We start from the raw sequence: 26,540 nt of genomic DNA, 5'->3' as shown, positions 1-26,540 counted from the left end.
GGGAAAGCTGGTAAAGAAACACAGGTGAATGTGGTCAGGTAAGAATTAGAACCGAGGAGCTCCATAATCGTCTGGCATCCGTTCAATGTTTTACCTATGGTTAAAAATGTACATGATAGGAACTCCAGGGATCTTCCGGATTCTTCGTTTGAGGTCCCGATCAACTATAGCCACAATGTAGCACTTGTGCTGAGTGACTCTCTGTACCAAGCAGTCATCAGCATAGGTTCCTTTGTGTGTGCATGAAAGCCAGCATTTTTAAACGGGGCAGCTTTTTTCCTGCTATGGCTGAAAACCAAAAGGCATGCATTCAGCTTTTCATCAACACCATTTAAGTGTTTCGTGGTAGGACCTCTTAAAAGAGCTGCAGGGTTTCGCAGCTAAAGCTGATCAGGAAACCTCTCTTAGATGAGAGTGCTTGCTTGCCTCTAGCAAGCAGAGCAGACCTGAGAAATTGCTGCTACCAAGAAAACATGCTTTACTCTATTCTTTTCCATGCTTTCTCAGGCTTTCTGTGGACTAAGTTATCCACGTCTGGATTATGATAATAGCTTAATCCCATATTGCATTTGTTGACTTTCTTTGTTGATATGATAAACTCAATATCTTATTTTAAATTTATTATAATATTTATAAAAATGTCAATTTTAATTTCTTAGAGGGCTGCTTCTCCTTTAGAGCCATATATTGTATTATTGTTTTAGAAATTTTGTTTCTGCACATTGTGATTTGTCCACAGAGTAAGTGTGTCAACTGTATTGATTTTATGAATAGAAAGTCATACTGGCTAGTTTCTTTTTACTAAGTTTATTTTGTTAAGAAATATCTTACAATATGAATAACCTGAAGGAAGGAGAAACAATCGAAGCAGTCTAGAAGAGTTTCAGGACAACTGAGCATCTTTGTAGGGACATTTTCTAAACTGTCAAGCTCCCTTCATGTTGTGCAATGAGCTCTAGTTTTCAAGAGTCTATGAGCCTGATGATAGGGACTTTAAGTTTTAGTTGCAACAGAACAACCACAAAATTGTTAGAGCATAGTAAAATTTGTTGAAAAATACCTATATAGAAGATATATTAATATATGGATACATTAACATATCTAATATGGGTCTATTAGAAACAGCCACAAAGGACCTGGATAGAGGTGGGCGGTCCTTGGGCTTCCCACAGGACAGGGAACCCTGATTGCTCTTCGAGCAGATGAGGGAGGGTGACTTGATCGGGGGAGGGGGAGGGAAATGGGAGGCGGTTGCGGGGAGGAGGCAGAAATCCTTAATAAATAAATAAATTAAAATAAAAAAAGGATCGACTTTTCAAAGGATAATATCTGATATCAATCATAGAATAATAAAGAGTTATAGGATGAGAATAGGATTAACAAACAGATATAAAATATTGGAAGTTAAGTTTTATTTAAGAGTGGCAAATAAACTACTCAAATATTTAAAATAAAGAATTATTTTAAATTTTGTTAGTATTCAGAGACATGTCTTCATGCTTATCAAAGACATTCCCTATAGTAACTGAGAAAATAATAGAGATATTTAAATTGTCCCTCAGGAAAATTATTTGCATGTTTGGACTAGCAAACTCTATTCAAACTGATAATGGGCCTCATCTTCCTTTGCTTCCTCCTTCTCCTTTTCTCCACCTCTCCCTTCTTTAGAGACAGTGTTGCATGTACACCATCCAAGTTAACCTTATAAATCTTATAAACTTTAAGAGTAAACATTTCTTTTCCCTTGATAAAACTGAATCATCTTACTGAGGACCCTGATGGGCTCTGATGTCTTTCAACCAGTGTTAATAAAGTTTTCTGCCTGAAGGATGATTCAATTTTGAAACTTCTCTCCAACCCATCTTCTCCAGTTCCTCTAGCTATGTAGACATCTGTCTTTAAAATTCTGGTCTTCTTGCTTATACCAACTATGTGCTGGGCTAATTTGAATAGGCAACTACTTTCAGCTCCAAGTTTTGCTTCTAAAGTCACAGAATGGTGAATGAAACATTGCAAATAACTTGGAATATACATGTGTAGTAGAAACATTACTTGATAAGAAAAGTGGAAAAGATGAACTATGTCTTTATTTAAGGCACAGGTTTTCTTTGTATCTTTGGAGTGTGGACTGGAACTCACTCTGTATACCACGCTGGCCTCAAATACACAGAGATCTGATAACCTCTTCCTCCCGAGTGCTGGGGTTAAAGTCATGCACCACCACTTCTCTGCATTAAGAGGGAATTTTTAATATTGTTTAAAGACCTTGTTGCAGTCAGATAAAGTTTAAATTATTTCGTTTCTCTGAATTAGAGTGTCACGCTTAAATGGACATTGTGAGGATACATAAACCCATCAAGACCTAAACCAAAAAGGTTTAACACAGGAAATTAATTTACATTGTTCTCCTCATTGCTCAGATCCAAAGAAAACCTGCATTGTAGATTAAAATAAAATAGTCAAATCTATTGTCTGAAGGGGTTTCCACACAGGCCTGGTTAAATTTGGGTCTTATAGAGCACACTATAACCATTCCCAGTGCCAACCTGAAGAGCAAGCCATGCCCCATAGCCTATGTCTCTCGGCCTCCTCCAACCTCACAGGTCACATATTAACAAGTTGTTAGTGCAGAAACGCCTTCTCATAAACATTGAGGAGTAGATACATTCCTTTGCCTGGTGGGACTGAATCATCTCACTGAAGAGACACAACTGTTTTCTGATACTCAACTCTCTGCCAGTTTTAAAGCTCTTGCTGAAGGATTATTCAACTTTGGACCTTCTCTTAAACCCCTGTTTTCCTATCCCTTCCAAATAATCTTCAATCATAATGTGAATCCTCTACTCCATTCCCCCTCCCTCTCAAGTCTGAAGAGCAGTCCGGATTCCCTGCCCTGTGGGAAGTCCAAGGTCCTCCCCTCTCCATCCAGATCCAGCATGGGACCGAATTAGAACTTTCTTTGTCTCATTCAATATTTTCATAGGAAGCAGCAGGATCAAGATTATGACAGGAAACCAACAGAAGGGCAGACCTGAGCTAGTGGGAGCTCATGACTCTGGACCAACAGGTACGGAGCCTCCAAGGAACAAACTTAGGCCCTTGTATGTGGGTGACACTAATAAAGCTTGGTCTGTTAGTGGGGTCCGTAGTAGTGGAACCAGCACCTATCTCTGATACATGACCTGGCTCAATGGAACCTATTTCCTGCATTGGGATGCCTTGCCCAGCTTTGATGGAGGGGAGGAACCTGATCCTGTCTCAACTTGGTCTGCCTTGGTTTGCTGACTCCCATGGGGGACCTGCCCCTTTTAATGGAGGAGGCACTGATGGAGGTAGTAAGGAGGTGAAAGGAGGGAGGGAAAATTGAGGTTTGTGTGGAAAATAAATGAAAAATAATAATTAAAGCAAACAAAACATTAAAGTAAACAAATAAAACAAAACAAAAAGAAAGACTACATTTACATTTTTTCCCATAGTTTACAGTACAATATCATTCTTTTTTTCAAGTCTTCTTAACCTTGTCTTTCCTGTTCTGAGGCAATCATAAGTAGAATATTATGATAAGATGTAGTAATTTTGTCAGTTATTGTTTTTTGAATTGATTGTTGAACTATCTCCCTCATACACATGTAATTATTCAACACCCAGCTGTAATCACAACTCGTATGAATATGAAAAGGGCTTTGCGGATGAGATCCATACTTGCTTAATTTTTTTTCAAATTATCATTTCATAAAAGAATAAGGGTTATTTCCTTGTTTAAATTTTTCCAACAATTTTTTATTGATTCTTTGAATTTCATATCATACACCACAGCCACAAATATTTCTCAGGCCTTTCAGATCTCCTTCCAATCTTGTATCTGCCCCCACAAAAAGATAATAGAAAATTAAGATTACAAAAAAGTCTCATGGTAGAAGGTGCAGTGTCTCACAGTGTGTCACATGGCTTACTCTTTAAACAAACAGCTTTACTTGTGAATGTTCGCTGCAATGAGTCATCGGACTGGTTCAAGAGCTCTGGGCTCTGCTACACTAGCGATGCTGGATCCTCTCTGAGACTCCTCTGGGCTATCCTGTTGCTGCTCTGTATCATGGAGATCATGCCACTTTAGTTCTGCAGGACCTGCTCCTTGAACTCCAGCAGCTCATAGATGTGGTATGTGTTGGGTGGGCCAGCTCAAAATTGGAACCGGGCCTGAGTGGTAGCTGTGTTGCTCAACGATGCGAGCTCTCCATGATACCAGGTGAGGTATGAGCCTGGCTTTTCTGTATCCACACAATCAGAGCTAACTCTTTCTCACCCATGTCACAAGGGCCAACTTTCTGACACTGACAAGATGAGGGGTAAGAATCAGCTTTCTCACACTAATGAGGCTATGCTCATCTACATCTTCGTTTAGGGCCAGCTCTTCCTATCTTCTCAGGCAAGTTGCAGGGCTAGCTTACCCTAGTCTTGTGGCCAGCAATTGGTGGGTTTAGTTTGCCCATACACACACCACTGGGGCCAGCTCTCCCACACTGGCCAGACAAAGGACAGGGCCATCTTTTCTTCACTTTTATCACTGCTGGTGCTACTGTGTGGTGGCTGGTGAGGGGCTGGATCAGCTCAGCACCTTACTGAGACAACATCATGGCTTCAAATGGGAGCCCAGACGAAGGAGATCCACATTGCCATGGATATTGACACAGACCCCTGCTACAAAAGTGCCATGGCCCTCTGCAGCAGCACAGGTCCAGATAACACCATGGCCTCCAATAGCAGTTCAGGCCTCTCTCATAAGGGCATTCCTTACTGTCTTCACGTCTCCAGTCCCACCTGTCTTCACAGAGAACAAACTGGTCCCACTTCCCTTTCTGTCTCACCTCTCCACCACATATTTGCTCATCATAATGCTGCATGCCCTGAATAATAGCTAGGCCCCTCCTTAGTTTTTAAATTTTCATTTTTGTTTGATAAATAAGAGAGTTTATTTCATCTCATAGCTTCCTGTACATTGCTGAAGAATGTAGGCCAGGGGTTGAAAGCAGGACTCAGGAAGCAGAACTGAAGAATATACCATAGAGGTAATATGCTTACTAGGTTGTTCCTTATCATTTGCTCAGTTTTTTTTATTATGTGTTTTATTTTGTGAGATTATAATATATTTGCATTATTTCTCCCTGCCCCTCTAATGAAGATATGCCTTGATAGAGTAATCAGTGAATGTTCAGAAGACCATTCATAAATTAGTACGATGCTGAGTGTAGTTCATGTGCATTCTCTACTCACTCTTCATTTTATTTCCTGTCGTTACAATCTTTCGATAAATGAATAAGAAGGATTTTATGGCAAGGAAAGCTATGGCTGCCACACAGGCCAGTAGGAATCCAATCACATCCAGAGAGTGGTACTGGTACCAGGTGAGGTTGTGTGCAAGTGGCCTCAGGTGCTTGGCCCCTTTGTGGCGCATGATAAACTCAATCCAGAAGATGACTCTGTCCAGGGGTTTCATGGGCTGGTCATGATGAATGGTTGACAACCACATTGCATTCTTTTTATAGCTGATAGAAGGAGAACAGACATTAACTTACATAAGAAATGAAAAATTCACATGTTTAAACTTTTGTGTAAACATTAAAGTTAATCACACCATATAGAATGAAAATATATTTTGTTTCATGTTCAGATGCATGTCTGAGTTCCTTGAGCATGCAATATTAAGCATTGAAAGAGAAAAATAATAAAGATCAAATATTCCTAAAGTAGCATTTAGAGACAGCTAAGTTATAAACACAAAAGAAATCAAAATGAGATATTATTTGTGTATATAAAGCTTCAGTTATCCAGAAGCAAATATTAGTAATTTTTGTGTGCAAAATGTGTACTAGTTTCAGGATGTATAAGTAGAAGACAAATCTCTCTTGAATCCTCATGGTGGTGCATATCTGTGTAAATATGATAAAGATTGCAAGAGATTTTTATGGTACATCTATCAATGATTAGTGGTTTTAATTACAAATGTGTCCTGGTTCTTATTAATTAGCCCCAATAGCTGCTTCTCATTGCTTTTACGTTTTTCTAATTAAGGTCATCAAATATTTGATAAATAAATAGGAAGAATAATTTTTCACTGTTACTGTATTGAATTTTTTATTACTTTTATTATTCTTATTATAAAATATAATCACAATAAATTTTTGCTATTTTGTTTAAATATGTGAGTGAAAGAATATGTGTTTAAAGTGTGTAAACTGTGTGTGTATATGTTTGTGTGTTTATGTTTGTTGTGAGATCTGCTGGAGTTAGAGTTATAGATGTTTGTAAACCAACTGATGTAAGTGTTGGGAACAGAACTCTAGCCCGCTGCTGGAGTAGACCTTCCCTTATCCACAAAGCCATCTATCAAGCCTAAGTTTTACTCTTATTGTTGATATTCTTTTTCTGTTATTATTGTAATTTTAGAAATATGAGTTGTAAAAATTGCACACTGAAAATCAAATACAAGGTGTACTTGATACTAATGTTGAAATAATTATTGATGAGCATATAAAGGGGAAGGGTTATAAAGACAAGTCATCACCTCTGATGACAGCTTAATGCAGCAGAAGTATCAATTGTAATAATCATAACTTACTGTCTTTTTATTTACAAAGCAAAATAAGAGAATTATGAATTTATTCTCATTAAATGATCATCATTTCTTAGTATGCATGTTTAAAATTTAATTTGTAACTCATCTTTTTAGGAAATGAAAAGTGGGGAAACTCCTTAGGGAAGGGTGAGGAAGGTTAATACAAAAGAAAGGCAGACAGTAATAAAGTACCAATAGCAATATAAGAAAAAGCCATGAAAAATTTTACTATTAATAATTTACTCAATACTCCCACACACATACAATTTTATGTATAAATATACATATATAATTTTAATGATCTTTTCCTCTTCTGTACTGATGGTGCTCAATTGAAGAGTCAAAGCGCAACTTACACAAACCTCAATACCAAATATGAGAAATCCTCTTTTTAAGAGATTGGCCAAGTCTGTGAAAGAAACTCCTTAAACACAGAGCCTATTGGTAGTGCTTATTCTCCAATGGTGGAAGGTAAGTTTCTATTGCTGAATGAGCATTCAATTCAGAAGCAGAACCCAGAGACCTCTCAGCTGGAACTGACGACATTGCCCAACCTGAAATTAGCTTTTGTGGTATAAAACAGTAGAGAGAATTGAAAGATTTTAAAAGCCAGAGGGAAGTGCTGTGAAGTTGTTTATTTGATAAACTACACTCATGAAGTCTCAACAACATGAGTACCTAAACAAGATCTGAATAATGATAACACCTATAGTCTTTTTAACAACATAGGTCCCTAACAAAATCAGAATAATTATGAAACCTATACTCATTCCCAAAAACATAGGACCCTAACAAAATCTGAATAAGTAGGACATCTATAGTTGTTTTCAACCAAATAAGTCCCTAAACAAGTACTTGATGTGGATCATTTTGTGTAAACATAAAAAATAATTACATAGTATTATCACAGTATTTTGTGAATAAGATTGCTTAATAAAGAAGTGACTCTGGCCCAAGACTGTGCTGAACAGAGCTAGGCAGGTAAAACTAAGCTGAATTCTGGGAGAAAGAAGGTGGAGAGAGAGAGAAGTCATGCAGGCCCTGGAGGAGATAAATAGCCGGCCATTACTGGTAGGCCAAAACCACATGGCAATACACAGATTAATAGAAATGGGTTAATTTAAGATATAGGAGATAGCAAAAAAAATGTTCATAAACTAATACGACAGCAATGTTGTAATTAATACAGTTTCTGATTGTTTATTTTGAGTCTGAGTGACTGGGAACAAACAAGCAGCTTCTTACAAAAGATCTGAATAAGGATTACTAGTAGCCATGCTAACATGAAAAGAGGTAGATTTTACTCTGGTACTTATTCCACAAGAAATTTTTAAAGGGACTGAAGTAATGCTAAAAGTCAGAAAATATATTCTTTTTCTAAACAAGCTATTTCATTTTTTTTTTTTTTTTGGTTTTTCGAGACAGGGTTTCTTTGTGGCTTTGGAGCCTGTCCTGAAACTAGCTCTGTAGACCAGGCTGGTCTCGAACTCACAGAGATCCACCTGCCTCTGCCTCCCGAGTGCTGAGATTAAAGGCATACACCACCATGGCCCGGCTAAACAAGCTATTTGAAAAGAATTTCTAAATGAATTTTTTAATCAAAGAAAGACAATTATCAACTTCTTAATTTGTTTCATAGCAATAAGTTTTCAATATTTTAATTTATCCTGAGACAGGTTGTATATTTAAATATTTAACCATACACTTAATTTATGTTAATATCTATGCTTTTTTGATGTATTACAACTTTCATAAAAGTTACATATCTCTTTTATAACATTTAATTTCTCTCTTGTAATAGTTTCCTATGGCTTCTAGGTGTACGATATCTGGTACCACCTCTAACATTTCAGTGTTGCAAGGAGGGCTGCTTGTTTATTCTTGGACACGCAGCTAGTTTAGACCTGAAATAATCACACGGAAACTGCATTAATTAAATCACTGCTAGGCCCATTAGCTCTAGCTTCTTATTGGATAACTCTTACATATTAATTTAACCTATTTCTATTAATCTTTATATCACCCTGTGGCAGTGGCTTAACAGCAATATTCTAGCATGTCTATATCCAGAAAAAGGGAAATGATGTGGGAGTTCCTTCTGTCTGTGTGTTGCTTTTATTGGTTGATGTATAAACCTTTTGGGCCTATGGCAGGGAAAACTAGGCTGTATGATGGGAGAAAGAAGGTAGAGTCAGAGATAGTCCATGAAGCTTCTGGAAATAGACGTGCTGATACTTTGTTGGTAGGTCATGACCTCATGGTAAGGTATAAGTCAAGAGAAATAGGTTAAATTAATAAGAGTTAGCCAATAAGAAGTTAGAGTTAATGGGCCAAGAAGTGATTTAATTAATACATTTTCTGTGTTATTATTTTGGATCTAGATGGCTGGGAACCAACAAGGGACTCTCCCCTCTAACAAATTGGTATCAATGGGGTGGACTAAAATCTAGGCAAAATGTGAGAAAGCTTGAAAAGGAATTCTAGACACAAAAATGCAGAGTTTAACACAGCTTCTTGCTGTTTGCTGGTCGTGTGTTGCAGTCCCTTAGGAGACTGATTCAGTTGTGACCATCTTAAAATACCAGCTTTCTGGTCTTGTAGCCAGTGTAACCCTAGCTATGTTGGAAGATGGATATTTGGATAGGGTTTGTGGTCATACTGCTGCAACTTGCTTAATGGCAACATGGGCTGGCTGTGTGCCTGAGAATGGAGCTGTGGGCATGGCTCTCAGAGGCAGCAAAAAAGCTCTGCCATGCTGGACTGTGCCAAGCAAATAGGAAGTTCCGTATACATCATAGTAATTGTACAGCTTGAGTTTTAGCCTGGACAGGCAAGCAGGTAGTACCATATATACCATAGTAATGGCACATTTTAAGTTTAAAGAAGTACTGTGCAATTTAAGAAGCATTCCTGGACAGTAAAGAATTATAGATACACAATATGACAGATTCAGAAATAAAAGACGTCTAAATGGGTCCCAGTGTTGGATAAATGCACGTAGTCTTGGGAGAGAGAAATAAAAATGTATAGAGAGTTGCAAATAAGGAAATCATATAAAAAAACAAAGTCTTTAAAGAGACAGAGTATAGACAGTCTTATAATAAAAGGAGTTAAGAAAAATAAGCCACATAAAGATAATGGAAAATTCACAGAGAGTCTGAATTGTGTATATTATTGTGTTTTCTTCGAGTTTGTTGACTGTAAAGCAGCTAAGTACAGAGAGACATTTCATTTTATGGGCTGCTAAGCTAAACCAGCATGTATATTATAAAGGTATCACAATTTCCAAATTTGGGTTTAAGGATGTGTTGCCTTGGAAAAAAGGTTCTTCTCTTGTTTCCACAGAGATTGAGAACCTATCGATTGCTTCCAGACTGGTGCTGTTGATGGACCAAGACCCCCTGAAAGGTTGCCTTGAACACCCCTCAAAAATTATCTGTCCAATAAACAGCAGGAAGCAGTTTGGAGAAAAACTACACTCAAATTCCTAAATATTATTTATAAATTTGTCTTTATATTTAAAGGGGTATATACTATAGAGATTTACATTTGTATAGATCTTGGTTTATTGATGCAAATCTAAGGTCAATCTTATTATATGTGTATTTCTGCTCTTGATTAAAGTATTGTGATTGTGTTGTTCATTTAATAATGCAATGTATAACTAAGAAATATAGGTTAATGTTCAACTATAGTAGTCAAACTTATAGTCATGTTAGGTTTTCTAGATATATAGAGAGATATTTCATTTAGGTATTCTTAAAATCTTTCAGAGATCTTCAGAATATGACATTTAAATGTTTTAAGAAATTAGGATTTTTCATGACAATGAGACACATCTGCACCTGGCAGCACAAACTACTTCAAGAAAACACGGGCATCAACGAGGCTGCTTATGACGTTTGTTAAGCAACTGGGCAAGAAATTGCTCTTGTGTGGCCACATAAACGGGCATGCAGGAACTGCAAAGAAATGACTGTTGAACTTGCCCAAATGTGAGATGTTTCTTTGGGGTTGCTGCTACATTAAAGAGTCTGCCAGACATTCTGCAGGACACAGAAGAATGTTACTGGCAAACTGACAATATAGGCAGAAGCAGCTTTAAGAGTTCCTGCTTTATGAAAAAGTCCTCTGGGTACTATGGGCCTGTAGGCCAAAGATGCCCCAACAACACATAAGAACCTTGGGTGACTATCCAGGCAGCAAGATGTCCCTTCAATTCTACAGTTGTAGAAATTACTTACATTGTAGCTCCTGTTTACTTAGACAATTTCATGTCCTTCTCGAGTCTTTGATGGAGTTGAAGAATTTGTACTTATAGTTTTCCTTAGTTATGATAAAGGATAAAGTAGATATATAAATTGTAACTATAATTCCTGCTTAATAACTGTTTTATTGAATGTAATTTTACTATGTTAAAGCCTTTCTTTTTGTTTAAACAGAAAAGGGAGAATAGTTGGAGAAAGGTATGCTTTGTTCGGTCTTGGACACCCAGCTAGCTTACACTTAAAATAATCACACGAACACTGTATTCATCAAATTACTGCTTGGCCTAATTTCTTGCTCTAATTTCTTATTGGCTAATTTTTACAACTTAATTTAAGCCATTTCTATTAATCTTTGTGTTGCCACATGACTGTGGGAAGATTCTAACCAGCACATCCATCTCAGGCAGGAGATCCATGATGCCTGCCACTTTGCCCTTCTTCCCAACATTCAGTTCTGTCTTCTCTGCCTACCTAAGATCTGACCTATCAGGCCAAGCAGTTTCTTTATTGATTAACTAATGAAAGCAATACATAAACAAAAGGACGTCCTAACCACTATAATTCTTGCTTGATAACTGTTCTATTAAATGTAATTTTACTATGTTAAAGCCTTCCTTTTTGTTTAAACAGAAAAAGGAAAATGGTGTTGGAGGCCCTTCTGTCTGTGTGTTGCTCTTATTGGTTAATGAATAAAGAACTGGTTTGGCCTATAGCATGGGAGGAAAAATGTAGAGTCAGAGAAAAGCCATGGAGCTGAATCTGGAGACAGATGTGCTCAAACTTTGCCTATAAGCCACAGCCAGGTTGTGATATTCAGATTAACAGAAATGGGTTAAATTAAGATATAAGAGTTAGCTAATAAAAAGCTAGAGATAATGTGCCAAGCAGTGATTTAACTAATAAAGTTTATGTGTGATTAATTCTGGTCTGGGTGGCAAGGAACAAAAAAATGGTTCTTCCCTCCAGTATTTTATTTTACGTCACTTATTGGCTATTGAAGTTTTATACTATCCTTTAAACTCTGACCAATTACTTTACAAAAAGAATTAAAAATAAAAATTGTCCAGAGCTGGTATCATAGGACTGGTGGACAAGCTGTTTGGAGGATTAAGTAGAAGGATTTCACATTGAGGAAAGGTATGATTTACATAGAAAAGAAATATAAAGCACAACATGGAAATTAAAAGTAATAACAAAAAAAGGAAAAAAACCCTATGATACTGAATCATACCCTAATTTATCTCTGTACCTTCCATTATTTTTGTCCCAGGATAATTCTTGCATTTTTGGCCTTCAGTGAGAATCATAATTAATGATACACAAATAACAACATATATATTTTAAAAGATTATACTCACAAAGGATTATCTATGACGGCCTCCAGGGCACTGAGTAAATCTGCCCTTGTCATTGTTCTGAAATCTAACGAAACAGCTGCTCCTTTGGCTACTATGTAGGCAATGTTATCATGCTGCTCTCCAAACAAAGGAATACCAATCATAGGGATTCCAAAATGGATCGCCTCATAGATTCCATTGGCTCCACCATGAGTTACAAAGGCTTTGGTTTTTGGATGACCTAGAATAACATGAATTCAGGTTGACATTAATTAGCAGTCTTAGACATGAAATGAGAAATGTGCACTATCAGGAACTGAAAGATTTTCTACATGAAGATGAATTTTACTTAATTCGATTTATTAATTTAGTTTACTACACAACTGCTGTTTCCCCTCCCTCCTCATCCCAAGAAAACCTATGTGAAGATTCCAATACTCATAACCTTGGTGAAAAGTTTTCTTCTCTCAGAGTAAGAAGAAACTAAATTTCCATAGAGATATTTTGCAGAATTGCTTTGGACTTGAGAATTGAACTATGAAATTCTGATTCCCAGTTGAGCATATTGGGTACATGGTAGCTAAGAGAAAATGAGTATTAAAAGTGACCAACTGCATACCAGAACTTGTTATCTTAAATAAATAATACATTCACTAAGTGTCATATAAAGGATTTTGAAGTCAACTAGGCTAGGTTTGTTCCTAGAGTCTTACCTAGAAGGTCATTCTGGGGGAGCCATTTGTAAACTCTGGTATTGGATCCTAAGGTGTCTGGTGTTTTCCCCTCAAATCTCCAAAGAACCTGTTAAAGATTAGATGATCTTTATTGCTGGAGCCAACTTTAGCATTACACAGACTAAATAAATTATATTTAGGAATATAAATATAGATAATATGCATATATGTATGTAACAGCATTAAAAATGATGCTATGAATTTTAAAGAGAGCAAGTAGAAGAGATGTGAGAGGGTTTGGAGTAATAATGAAAAGGGAGAAATGCTGCAAAAACAGAAATTTTAAAAGTAGATCTTTTTATGTTTAAATATAACATAGGTAAATACCTCCCACAAAAATGGATTAGGACATCAGAAAGGATATAAATTGAGAACTCTAGAGAGACTGAGAAGAAGATTGTGCCAGCAGAGTCTGTACATTGTCTGATTCTCTGTTTAGAGTTAACTATTACTTATGATTATAACCCCAAGTTTCCAGGAGAAAGTGCTTTAGAAGAACAAATATCTGACACAGTCAGAATGAATATTGGAAAGACATATAAATAAGGGGAAGAGATCCCCATTCAATTTGGGTCACTTAGGCATTGATTTGAGCTATTATAAAATACTAAATGAAGATAAGGAGGTTATTAATTATGAAGAAGAAATGATTAATTCTTTGCACGAATATAAACTGGAGTATATCATCTTAAAATTAGGGAAGAAGGAAAATTGAGGAAATTTTCCCATTGTAGATAGTATCAAAGTAAATACAGCACCACTGTCAACTAAGCAGGTAATGGCTCCTCAGCTCAATTTTTGAAGTCTCCTTTAAAAATGTTTCCTGTAGTACCTAAAGGCACTCCTGAAGCATGGGGTAAGGAATCAGATAATCAACCAAATCTTGCATTCTTTCTACTTTTTGACAAGGATTTCAGAGAGCTTATGAAAAAGCTTAAGTTTACAACCTAGACATGGTAGGGACAACAGGAAAAGGTATTTATTTACTAATTCCTCCCTGACTTCATGAGCTCAGCTTTGTGTTTCAGTGAAATTTCAACAAAATAAAAGTGTTTATCATGGGTTAGACATAGATAATATGGAAGATTTTAAGAAGGCTTGTGCTTTCTGTGGATCTACTGCTCCCTGTACCTATGAATCGTTTTGGTTGGAACAATAATGCTCAATGGTTGCTGCATGATTTCCATATATTTGCTAAAATGGTTCTTAGCCCTTTCAAACTTCTTCAGTGGCAAGTGTGGTTTGCAGAGAAATCCCATAAAAAGTTCTAGTGCAAAGACTGGTGTATTCCTAAATATCACATATGAAATTCTGACAGAGAGTGGTAGATTGGTATCAATAGATTATCAGCTGCATAATATGCTTCTGACAGCTCTCTCCCACATTAGCGATTTAGCTATGGCTTCCTAGATTTAGCTGATATGGAATCTGACTTCAGGTCTAGGAAAGTAGTAAAAATACAAATTCCCTCTCTGCCTAATGGCTGATTTCATAAAGAAACTCAAAGATGCTATTGAAAACTAAGCAAAAGGGGATCAAATTCAAGTGCTATTATTAAAACACTTAGCTTTGATAATGTTGATAAAGATTGCCAAGGATTAATCATGCCTCAAACAGATTAGAAAAATGTTCTGGATTTTCCGAAGTTAATTTACTTTAGAATGTAGGGATCTACAAACAAAGAGCAAAATTAGCTGGTATAAAAATCTGTGCTTTACAAAAATAGATGTTAGGAAAGTGGCCTTTGAAGAAGCAATGTAAATTACTCCTACAATTGTATGTTCAGATTCAATGAGTTCCAGGTTGTACCCTATATGCAGTGAAGGAAAACATTGGGTTAAGAAATGTTGAACAGCCGGGCAGTGGTGGCACAAGCCTTTAATCCCAGCACTCAGGAGGGGATGCAGAGGCAGGATGATCTCTGTGAGTTCGAGGCCAGCCTGGTCTCGAAGAGCTAGTTCTAGGACAGGAACCAAAAGCTAAGGAGAAACCCTATCTCGAAAATAAAACAAACAAACAAACAAACAAAAAAACCAAAAAAACAAATGTTGAACCAAATTTGATGAGGATGGAAATACATTGCCTGGCAACAAAACCAATATCAGCTAACAGTAGGAAAATATGTTTAGGGGTACCCTAAGTGACCCACAAACTTAGAGGCTTTTAATGCAAAACCAACAACACTGATGCCAGACTTCAGATTATAACCAAACTAGTTTTTTGTTTCACGACATCATTCAAGGAAGTGCTGCTATTTGTAGTCCTTGCCCTTTCCTCTCTTTGAATGCCCTTTAAGGTTACACACAGAATATTGGGGACTTAAACTGCATCAAAGAGTTTAACTTTTATTGGGTTTCAGTAGTTTATCCATGAATGCAATCATAGTTCAGACAGAAATCCCTGATGAAGATTTAACAGGGCAAAGTGCAGTCACGAATACAGTGCCTACTAATTGTTCGTTTAACCAGAAGGAAAATTGCAGTTATTACTGATGTCTATACAGCCTTTCACAAAGAAACATGCTTTGTGAGCAAGGACTCAGTACAAGTAAGACTATGTAGATTTAAGAACCTTACTAAAGGAAAATGATAAACCATTATTGGACTTAAAAGTAAATGGAAAAATGTTTACAGTATTATTTAATTATCATGAAACTGATGTTTCTATTATAACCATGGAATAATCGCCACCTGGATGGCTTGTTATGGGGGGCGGGTAAATTCAACCCTAATAAAGTTGGGAACTGTGAGTTTTAAAACATTAAACAGAATGCTATACAATTACAAGACATAAGGGAAATACTCCAGCCTCTTATTATTCATATTCTCATTAATTTTAATAATGATGCTTTCTACAACAGACTCATGCAGAGATCTATATTCCCACACCTAATGATACCTATTCTCCACAACCGAAATTCTAATGAAAGTTTGAGTTGTGAAAAATGAAAAACGCTAGGAAAACAGATGCAAGAGATTATGGGGCCTATTTTCCCAAGTATATGGAGGCATAAGTACGACTTAGTATTTCATAAAAGTCAAAAATTACATAAATATCTAGTGACCCTGTCTGGAAATCTCGATGGCCTGTTTCTACGGAAAAGATAAGGAATCTTCACAAGGTTGTCAGAGAACAGTGAAAAACGGGCACATAGAGTCCCCATTTCTCCCTGGAATTTTCCAGGTTTTGTAATTAAAAAATAATTTGGTATATGAAGATGGTTGATTGACTTATGAAATTTTAATGCCACCATGTGGGCAATGGGAGCTTTACAGCATGGTTTACCTAAAGACAGCTATTGGTGGCCTTTAATAGTTTTGCATTTGTAAAAAAACAGTTTTTACTATACATATTCATCCCCATAATAAGGTACATTTTACCTTTTCTGTTCCTTCATTCAACCATAAAGAATCTCAGTTTTTATATTAATGGATTATATTAACCCAAGACATGATAAAATCCCTTAATATGTGTTAATACTATGCAGCAAATGATTTAGACCCTGTGAGGGAGGCCTTTCCTTGGGTGGGCTTTAATTTGTTAGGTTCAATCTTTGGACAAATTGCTAAGGTGCTTATTTAATATGGCAAAGTGGACCTGGCTGCCTGGTTTTCCCTTCATCCTTCAGTCCATACCTGTGGGACCCTCCTGGTTAACATGCCCAGAGTGGTAATGGAAGAATTATAATCTTTGATTTTAAATTAAAAGAGGCATTTGTATATTGTGTAGTGTCATAGTCACAAGCTCCCTACTTCTTCCTTGTGTCTTAGGACTTTCATTCTGACTGATTAAGAGCAGAGTGGAGAGCATCTTTTATGATGCAGACATCACTGTGAGGGAAGCACCCATCTCTACATTTTCCTTAGAGATTTCTCCGACAAATACAGGTAGGCCAACCAAAAAATAGATTTTTTTCTTTTATTGCATTTTCTTTCAATTAGCCAAACATGTACTTTGATTGACAGTTGGTGAGCCTAGGCTCCCCTCCTATAATGGCCCTTTCAACTGAGAACTGAAGAGGCCTACTTCAAAATTAGGATGCAGAGTCATGTTCCATTTCAAACTTTTTCTAATACTGCTTACAGTTATTCTGGTAGAAATACTAAATACAGAATAACTCACCCGAAAATCTAATGTATGCAGGGACTTTAAGTAATCAACAAATAGAACAAGTGACTCTGAAGAATTTGGCTATGTCTACGTAGACTTGATAGCAATGTCATCATCATCATGCCAGCATTTCCGAATGTTCCCACATTGATCACTGTGTTTATATCCAAGTCACTCTCAGTCAAAAACACCTTCCGCACCATTGAAGCATCTGTTGTGGATATCTGTTTGGCTAAGGGAAAGTAAAGCTTTCTTAAAACTTTACCTTTCATGCCATCATTTCTCTAATCAGACCTTCCAAGGACGTTCACAGAGTTAGTATATAGTCACCTCCCATGGACTGCTTTCCCTCACCTTTTGTGGAATCTGGGCAAGGGCCCATGCGATTGCATTGGCTTTGTCTTCTGACATGTTGCTGACCATTGACCCCAGAGAAAACACGACGATACCATGCTCTCCAGAGGTCTGGACAAAGTCTTCCATTTCCTGTGAAGAGAATTTGCTTCATGACAAAATACAGTTGTAGAATATTCACTTATGAAAGAAGCATTTATGAAAGAACTAAGAGAATAAAAATTGAAGTGTTTATAGGAATATTTAGTATAGTGGTGTTAAAACATACAGAAGATCAACATGACAATATCAAAGAATTTGAACTTTGCAGTTATCCACACAAATTATACTCACACATTGTCCAACAGATATTCTAAATATTTTCCTCTGGGAAAATGAAAACTCAGGAGGGTAAGCATATTCTATGAAGCATTCAAAAATTGTTGCTTCATTTACAAAGTTCCTGCTTACAGAAATGGTTGTTATTTTTTCCCTTGCTATTTTATTTTTCTTCTATAATGGCTTATTTAATGTTATTAACAAGTGTTTGATAAAATAATATTTATATAATAATATGTACAATGTGGTAATTTTCACAAACTTTCTACTATGATTAATAAAATATTTTGAATCAGTGAAACATTCATAACTGCATGATAAACATATAGTACTTAATAATTTTCTGATATTGTATATAAATAGGGTATTTTCAAAGCTAATATATAAAATTTACTGGTTGTAGTGAACTATGTCTATTATGATTGTTCAGATATCAAACAATTCCTTAGGATATATGTTAATCATAACTTTTGGTCATGAGCAGTTTCTGATTGATGAGTTTAACTGACTTAATTTCTCTGTCTTTTTTCATGTGTTTATATGTGTGTGTGCGTGTTTGTGTATACGTGTGTGTACATGTGTGTGTGTGTGCTTGTGTATGAGTGTGTGTTTGTATATATGTGTATGTGTGCTGATGTGTCTCTGCAGTGTGCTTATATGTGAGGGTATGTATGTGTGTGTGTCAGGGTTGCTGGGGTTATTCCTTGGCTTTGTTTAGCACATAGATGCCAAAAGTTAAAATCTGATGTCTTCCTCTACTAATCATCAATATAGGTTTTGAGACTGTCTCACATGGAACGCAAATCCTATCATATTTAACAGACTAGTGGCCAGCAAGCTCCCAGTATCATCCTGTTTCTGCAAACTAGGTGCTAATGTCATTACACTGTGCTGGGACACCCAACTTTTTACCTGGGTGTTGTGATTCAAACATATATCCTTATAATTGCTTGGAAAGGACTTCACCCAATAGATAGCCACCTAAGCACCCTAACTGACCTAATTTAACTCACAGATAGGAATATTTCCCAGGTCTATCACATTATTCACCTCCTACTTAGCAGGATGCTTAAGTCAACTTCCTATATATCTATATGCCTGGGGAAAAGTCTAATGAAAGCTGTAGAATCATGTTCACCAGAAAGGAAATCAAATAAGAAAGAGATTTAAGAATGTATTTACCTTCGGTAAGGGTTTAGCAGGTTTGCAGTGGAGACCTCCTACATAGTCAACATTTGGTAAGGTTGGCCGAGGAAACTCCAAATCCCAGTAGGATCTAATGAGCCACATTTCTGCTTTGCCTATTGTCTCAGTTAAGGTAGTGGGCCTTCCTAGAAGGAGAAATGAGCAAGTGAGAAGGAGAATAGTTGAATGATTGTCATTCGATTATATAATATATTATTTTAAATGATGAAAGAATATATGCTTGATATGAAACATGTTTATTCAAAAGCCAGTGTATATTGGTATGCAAAATAATTTGCAGTGTAATGATTTATTGCTCATAATATATTCATAAATATCACTTGGGGCTTTTTAAAAAGCAAACTGTAAAAATTAACTAATGTTTCTACATTAACTTTAAATAGTTATTGTAATACCCCCTAAGCCACTGTTTAAAGAGCACACATTTTACTCCTCTCTAAATCTTTAAAAGGAACAGTGCAAATATAAGCACACATTTCAGGTCAAAAAGTCCATGGCCAGACTTCCCCAGGGGCTTTGTAGTTTGTAGCCATTCCTTCTTCCTTGTTTTGCTAAAGGAGCAGTAAAGTTTATGAATTGCTACATTTCTTGGTTAGTACTTCTACCTTTGTTTCATATTAAGAAATTTAATAGTTCTTATCTTACAAAAACAATCACATTTTCAGAAATTACAAGAATAGAAATTTTGGCCAGTCTTACCTATGAAATATTTTTTAAGAGGGAAAAAACAGAATTTCAAAAATACAGACCTTGTATGTGTGTATTCATGCTCCCATAGTGTTTAAACATGGATGTTAGGAAAGTATACAATAAAAAAGTATGGTGTTGGTAGAAACCCCAGTTCCACTTTTAAGTCTGTGAACTAACATAGTATCTCTCAAGAGGATACTTTAGGAAATACAGAGAAAATATTTTATAATTTGTATTTTTATTTATGTTTATCTGTGTCTGTGTTAATGTATACCAACTTTATTCAGAAGTTGGCAGATACCATAAAAGGGCAGCAGGATCCCTGAAGCAGAAGTTAAAGTCAATTTGAGACACTGGACCTGTGTGGGTGCTAGAAACAGAACTCAGGTACTCAAAATGAACAGAAAAAAAAACTCTTAACATTTTGGTTATGTTTTCAGAACCCACAGTTTAGTTTTAAATAAAGGTAGTGGCCTATTCAAGAGATAATTATTTCTTCAATGTTATATACATATTGAAACTGTAAAATATTTCATTTCTTAATATACATTAATTATGATTTGGTTAACTGGATAGTGACCTATTAAAATAGATTAAAAATAAAAGGAAAATGAGTAAAGGACCACTTAAGAAAAGTCTACTGGCTTCTTTTTGCGACTCTGTAACTCAGCAGAATGTCCTGTATCAGGTCTGATACCTGCTTCTCTTTCATCAATACTATGAGCCTTTACTGTCAGTTTAGTAGCTAACATCATATCACATTTGAGCATCTACAAAAGGGAACTTCACTTTGCACTCCATGGACATGACTAATAAATTTAAATAATAGTGAAATTTAGGTCATTGTGTTACTGAGAAGAAACATATCTTACCCAATGTTTCACTGTAAAACTGATCCCATTTCTTCTCGTTAAATGTCTGCAACCAAAAATCAAAATAAAGCATACACATCATATTTTTTACCCTCTCCATGAAAGTCATTTGACCACCTAGTCCCGACAAAATTATAGGTACATAAGAGGGAGGGACTGAAAATTTCCCACTGTACTTTTCCATTGTATATCCAGGAGTGAAGCGCAGACTGTACAGAAAAGGGATCTGGAGAAGTTCAGCTATCAACTCCCCACAGGGAGCAATGGCATCCGAGAAAAGGACATCAAACTTGGATCCCTGTAGTTTTGTCATAAGTTGTTTGTTTGAAACTGTGTCTCGGCAAAGCCTTAGATAGCTATTAGAATATTCCTCAAATGTGTTTTGTAGCAAAGGAGAGAAGGATAAACACATATCTCTTGGTATCTCATTAGTCCATACGTCCACAGCCTTTGTAAAAACCTTGTCCAGATCATCTTTACTGATAGACGTAGAAAAGCTCTCAAACTTCAGACCAGGTGACTTTTGGGGATCAAGAAAGATGGAAGCTGATGGTCTCAGAACTGTCACTTCATGACCCCTCTGTACAAGTTCATCCAGTATTGTCTTTAGATTCATCCAGTGACTGTATTCCATTGGCCATACCAATACCTTCCCACAGTTCCCAGATCTTAAGTAACAACCCATTTGCAGGAGCAGCAAAACAGACATCCACTTCACAGGCATCCCGAGACATCAAATTCTTCTGGTCACAGTGTGTCCTCTGTGTCATTGCTTGTCTTTTTATCTAAGAAGAAAAAGCCTTGAGTTAAAATGTAACTGGAGTTGATCAAGGCAAATGTACTAAATGACCACATTGAACTTCTGATCTAAAGGAGATAGTAAAAGCAAATATTAAATATTCATATTTGCCTGTCAATGTCTAATTACAAATGTTTTGTAATGAAGCAAGACAGGAGTCCATGACCTGTTTGCATAACTGTTCTGTTTCTAAGATATTTGAATAGTAGCAAGAACATTGATTAGTTAGAGGTTAGTCAGATATTTCTTATCAACACAGAACCCAAAATGTATCAAGTGTACAGCTTATAAGAATTTTATTGATATCATTTTAAAGAAATTTTCATGAGAATTTGATGAACATATTCTCATATGTATAATTTCTTAAATAGCTTGGTAAAGCACCTAACAAACTCTATTGAGTGAAGCCCTCTGTGAAGATAAACAGGAGCCTGCTCCTATACATGTCCCTGGGGAAACAGAAGATTAGCAATTGAGTTGTTAGACTCATAGTTCACAGACTAACCTGAGTGATATTATCTGCTAAGGCAGTCAGTTGGTTCATCTTCCCTGTCCATTGTTCTTTCATATGCTCAAGAAGTAGTTAAATAACTTGTTAACAGAATCTAGTACACAAAAGTTCTAAAAAGTAGATGAGTACATGTATCTACATTCCTTCCTCTCAAGGAAACACTATGACCACAATTCCCAATGTCATCAATTTCTGTAAGATTGCACATGCAGATTCTAGAAACTGACATGTGACTTTAGTCTTTGAATGACCTAGGATCAGAAGAACAACAGAAAATATACTAATTAGAGTTCATATAATGTATATATATGTAAAAATCTATACTCAAGTGATCAAAGGTTCAGGGTATTTTTAACATTGAAAATTATATTCAATTATTTAAATTGTTTTAAAGACTCCCAGAAAGTATCATCCAAGTTCAAAGTAGTGTAACTGAGAGAGCTGCACCTTTTGTTTTCTTTTAAAGGTAATGCTAGGGTTTACAGGAGAATTAGTTGAGTGATGGATTAATGACAGACATGGCACATGATGATGCTGGAACAATGCCAGGGTATTTCAATTGATCAGAGTACATTGTGGACGGAAGAAATTGAATGTTCAAGAATATCATATGCTTGTTTTAACTTATTAACTAAAAGAGGTCATATGTTAGTGCCATTTATTTCTTTCTTGCTTCTTTTTTTCCATTACCTCTTCTCTAGTGTATGAAATGGAACCAAAGCCACTCAAGGAGTCAGTATGAAAACACTGTCATGTAGGTTTGCTTATTAGTACATGCATACTCATGTGTCCATTGGGTTGGAAGAGGTTTTGTCAAATGTAGTGATGTTGTTAGCCTCGTGAATCATGGACTGTTATCAAAATACCCAGTGCAAGGAATGGAAAACTTCACTTTCATTTGTTGGTTTGGTGGGGACAAGGTGCCCTTGACTCTTCCCAAAAATATAGATTCTAGTCATTGTCCTTGATTGCTTTCCAGATCTTGAAGATAAGATGTCTGAAAGCATTATACATTTCAGACTTAGGACCAGGAGCAATTGAAAGCAATTGATCCTGAAACTTCCTCTTTGAGGATTTTCATAGTATTGGAAGAGGCTACATAAGATCTATAGGGAGAAATGTAATCAATAGTCCTATTAACTGTCAGACCTATGGCTTATAACAATGACTGGCATGGCAAGATATCCATAGTTGCAAAATTGTGACACTTTTATCTTAGGTGTAATCAAGGAAAATCTAAGTCTAATTGGATTTGAGGGTAGTGAGTGGTAAGAAATTAATTTGTGGTACTGTAAAGTGAGTCAGCTGCCCATGACTGGAGAAATCACAGACCCCAAAAGTAGCGCCTCCTACTGCTGTTTTCGAAAACAAGTATAATTTCTAATTATATTAATAGTTTTATCCTTATAATCACAAGTAACTGTGGCTCTCACAACTCATCAAAAATCTTTTAATGCAGCAAGTGGAGAATTTTGCAGAGATCCACAGCTGGTCAGAAAAGAAGAGAATAATTGATCATTGGTTTCCCAAGGCCAGTAAGTACACTCACAGCAGCACAACTTCTAAATCAAAGGCAATGGAAACATTTTGGAAAAGATATCAGAAGAACATAAGAGCCAGGGGACCAGGAGCCTGATGGAAGATGGTGCTATATTATATATATATATATATATATATATATATATATATATATATATATATATATATAAAATAAGGATATTAAATTCCATGAAATTTCACGAATGTGATTGCCTAAATAAGACCTGCATAATAATTGCCTCATTTGTCATGCCAACATAGATGGGGATATTTTCACAAAGTCCTATTCCTATAGGGAAAACTGTGAACAATCAATGGCTGTCAAGATGGGAAGAGCCAGGTTTCTCCAGTATGACCTCCCTGATCTATTATCCAATACTCATTGTCAGCCCTAAACATGTGTATATAACCAGCATCAAAAATAGGACTCAGTGGCATAGTGATATGGTAGAGGGCAAAGCAGGAGTTGAAGGAAGCAGAATTGAGCCTGAAAATGATGAAAATATAGTACCTGCGTATGGTTTCCTCAAAAATGAAGTATTTCACAAAGGAAAATGATTAATAACACATGTACCAATTCTGACACAAGCCTTTTTAGGCCATTTAGAACAACCATGACAACCAGAGTTTTGTATTGTGCCAGGGCATCCATGGAAACCAGAGTGCTGTATTGATCCAGGAATACCATGGCAATCAGAGTGTCGTATTGTATATGGGAGGTGATAGCACACACCTTTTATCCCTTCAGTCAGGAGGCAGAGACTGGCGGATCTCTGTGAGTTTGGGGCCAGCCTGGTCTACAAGAGCTACTTCCAGGACTGGCTCTAAAGCTACAAAGAAACCCGGTAGTGAAAACACAACAGTGTGCTGTATTGTTGTATGATAAACACTGTGAACTTTTTATGAAGGGCAATATGTCATTCATCATTAATGTTTCTTAGTGGTTTTGAAATATTCCTGCTTTAGAAAATGGAACAGGTATAAAACTGAATGAGTAAAAGCCAAGGTAAGAACACAATGCTCCCCATAATAGGCAGTTACTTTTACAATGCACACTTTGTTCCTGGAATACAAACACACAATGCCAGCTCAAATTTCATTCTCTTTCAAGCAAAAAATATTTAAAAATTGGTTTTATTTTTGACTTTCTGAAACAAATTACTTTGCTTTTTGTCACTTTTTAGCTTGTTGCTCATGCTTTGGTTTCCCAGAGTCTTACCCAGAAAGTCCTTCTGGGGGACCCACTGGAAAATCCTGGTATTGGGACCTAATGTATCTGCTTTCATATCCTTAAATATTCAAAACACCTGTTTGAAGTTAGACAATAATTTATATAAGATTTGAAGACTTATAAGATCTTGGGGGTGGGGCGGGATGGGGGTAAGGGGAGAGGGGGAGAGAAAAGTGAGAAGGGGAGGATGGGGGGAACTTGGGGAAACGGGTTGATTGGGATATAGGAGGGTTGGATAGGGAAGCAGGGAAGCACATATCTCAGTTAAGGAGCCACCTTAGGGTTGGCAAGAGTCTTGAACCTAGAGCGGCTCCCAGGTGCCCCGGGGCGATGTCCCCAGTTAGTTCCTTGGGCAACTGGGGATAGGGAACCTGAAATGACCCTATCCTATAGCCATACTGATGAATATTTTGCATATCACCATAGAACCTTGATCTGGCGATGGATGGAAATAGAGACAGAGACCCACACTGGAGCACTGGACTGAGCTCCCAAGGTCCCAATGAGGAGCAGGAGGGAGAACATGAGCAAGGAAGTCAGGACCACGAGGGGTGCACCCACCCACTGTGACAGTGGAACTGATCTATTGGGAGCTCACCAAGACCAGCGGGACTGGGACTGAATAAGCATGGGATGAAACCAGACTTTCTGAAGGTGGCGGACAATGAAGGCTGATGAGAGGCCAAGGTCAATGGCACTAGGTTTCGATCCTAATACATGAACTGGCTTTGTGGGAGTCTAGCCTGCTTGGATGCTCACCTTCCTGGTCTTGGATAGAAGTGGGAGGACCTTGGACTTCCTGCAGGGCAGGGAATCTAAACTGCTCTGCATTCTCCAGAGAGAGGGGGAATGGAGTGGGAGGAGGGGGAGAGAGGGAAGGAAGTGGGGGGAGGGGGAGATTCGTGCGAGAAGGGGGAGGGAAATGGGAAAATTTATTTGCAACAACTAAAAAAATAAAATAAACAAACAAAATTTCAAAACTTAAAATAACGTATGTTAGAGATTAGACAGTGCGTAGCTAAATGCCATTTGAATCCCCGGTGTGCAAAGCAGGTAAGAAGATATTAAACAATAAGAACTATCAAAATATAAGATAGAGTATGACAACACCGTCTATGTTTTTCTTTACATTTAATCAGGTCGAATGTCATCATGGATTTTTATGTGCAGTTATGTGCACACATGAGAGAGTTAAAGAAACACGAATATGTTTAAGAAAAGTTTATATGTTCATAAATCATCTGCAAGGAAGAATGATTAAACTTTATGTGTATTTACTACAATTATTCTAATTTTCCATTATTAAATTCATGTCAGTTTAAAAAACACAGATCATACTTATATTCATTTGTTCTTTTATTTTAATAGGGTTTCACACTTGTTTTTTGTTATTCATTACTTATTTTTGACAAATATTCCATATTTATAATTTTTCTCCATTTACAAGTTCTTTGGAAAAGGGGCCACCATGGATAATCAGAGAATGTAGTTTCTGTCTATCCTATCCTTGCCATAACCTCACAGAGTGCATGTGTTTAACTTCTCCAGTAACTGCTAGTGACTTAGTTGCTGGCAAGAAATTCCCCATGCTTGCTTGTGCCCTTCTGCATATTGAGGAGATTTGCCTCTAGCACAAAAATAACAAGCACAAAGAGCGACTGACATAATTTCTTTTAACATATAAAAAAAAGTCTAATATTGCTCATCATTGGTTGAGGCACCGGTTTTACTTAGGAATTACAGGAAGTGCAGAGCACTTCATCACACGAGTCATATCACTGTCGCTTATTCTGGATATTCCTTTCATGTGGGAAAGGAACCTGCTGTGCTGCTCATAAGTGCCAGTAGCTGTAGAAAGCATTCAATATCCTAATGGTGCTGCATCCGACCCATATGATAGATGGCAAAGCACTTCAGGGTTAATGCACTTTGTGAAATGCCAAGCAGTTCCACAGGCA

At 36.8% G+C, this 26,540-nt stretch overlaps 1 protein-coding gene across 1 annotated transcript; it reads right to left on the bottom strand.

Annotated features, from left to right (window-relative positions):
• Positions 1–5,244: 5,244 nt before the first annotated feature.
• LOC142832331 (UDP-glucuronosyltransferase 2B17-like) lies at positions 5,245–21,254 on the bottom strand. The gene is made up of 6 exons (XM_075942747.1): positions 20,503–21,254; positions 18,917–19,065; positions 17,417–17,548; positions 12,932–13,019; positions 12,240–12,459; positions 5,245–5,543 (listed from the first exon to the last, which is right to left on the bottom strand). Exons 1-6 carry the CDS (start codon positions 21,224–21,226, stop codon positions 5,264–5,266), a joined length of 1,593 nt encoding a protein of 530 aa, XP_075798862.1. The 5' UTR covers positions 21,227–21,254; the 3' UTR covers positions 5,245–5,263.
• Between the last annotated feature and the right edge of the window lie 5,286 nt (positions 21,255–26,540).

This window comes from Microtus pennsylvanicus, chromosome 12 (assembly GCF_037038515.1).
Source record: "Microtus pennsylvanicus isolate mMicPen1 chromosome 12, mMicPen1.hap1, whole genome shotgun sequence".
Taxonomy (NCBI): Eukaryota; Metazoa; Chordata; class Mammalia; order Rodentia; family Cricetidae; genus Microtus; species Microtus pennsylvanicus.
This window is presented reverse-complemented; position numbering and strand designations above follow the sequence as displayed.

Bases quoted from the DNA above. Each gene is read 5' to 3' on its own strand.
- LOC142832331 (XM_075942747.1), bottom strand. From the start codon at position 21,226: ATGCCTGTGAAGTGGATGTCTGTTTTGCTGCTCCTGCAAATGGGTTGT. The intron at 12,460-12,931 runs GTAAGACTCTAG...ATGTTATTCTAG, and splicing joins CCCCCAGAATGACCTTCTAG to GTCATCCAAAAACCAAAGCC. The intron at 5,544-12,239 runs GTGAGTATAATC...TCCTTCTATCAG, and splicing joins GCCGTCATAGATAATCCTTT to CTATAAAAAGAATGCAATGT.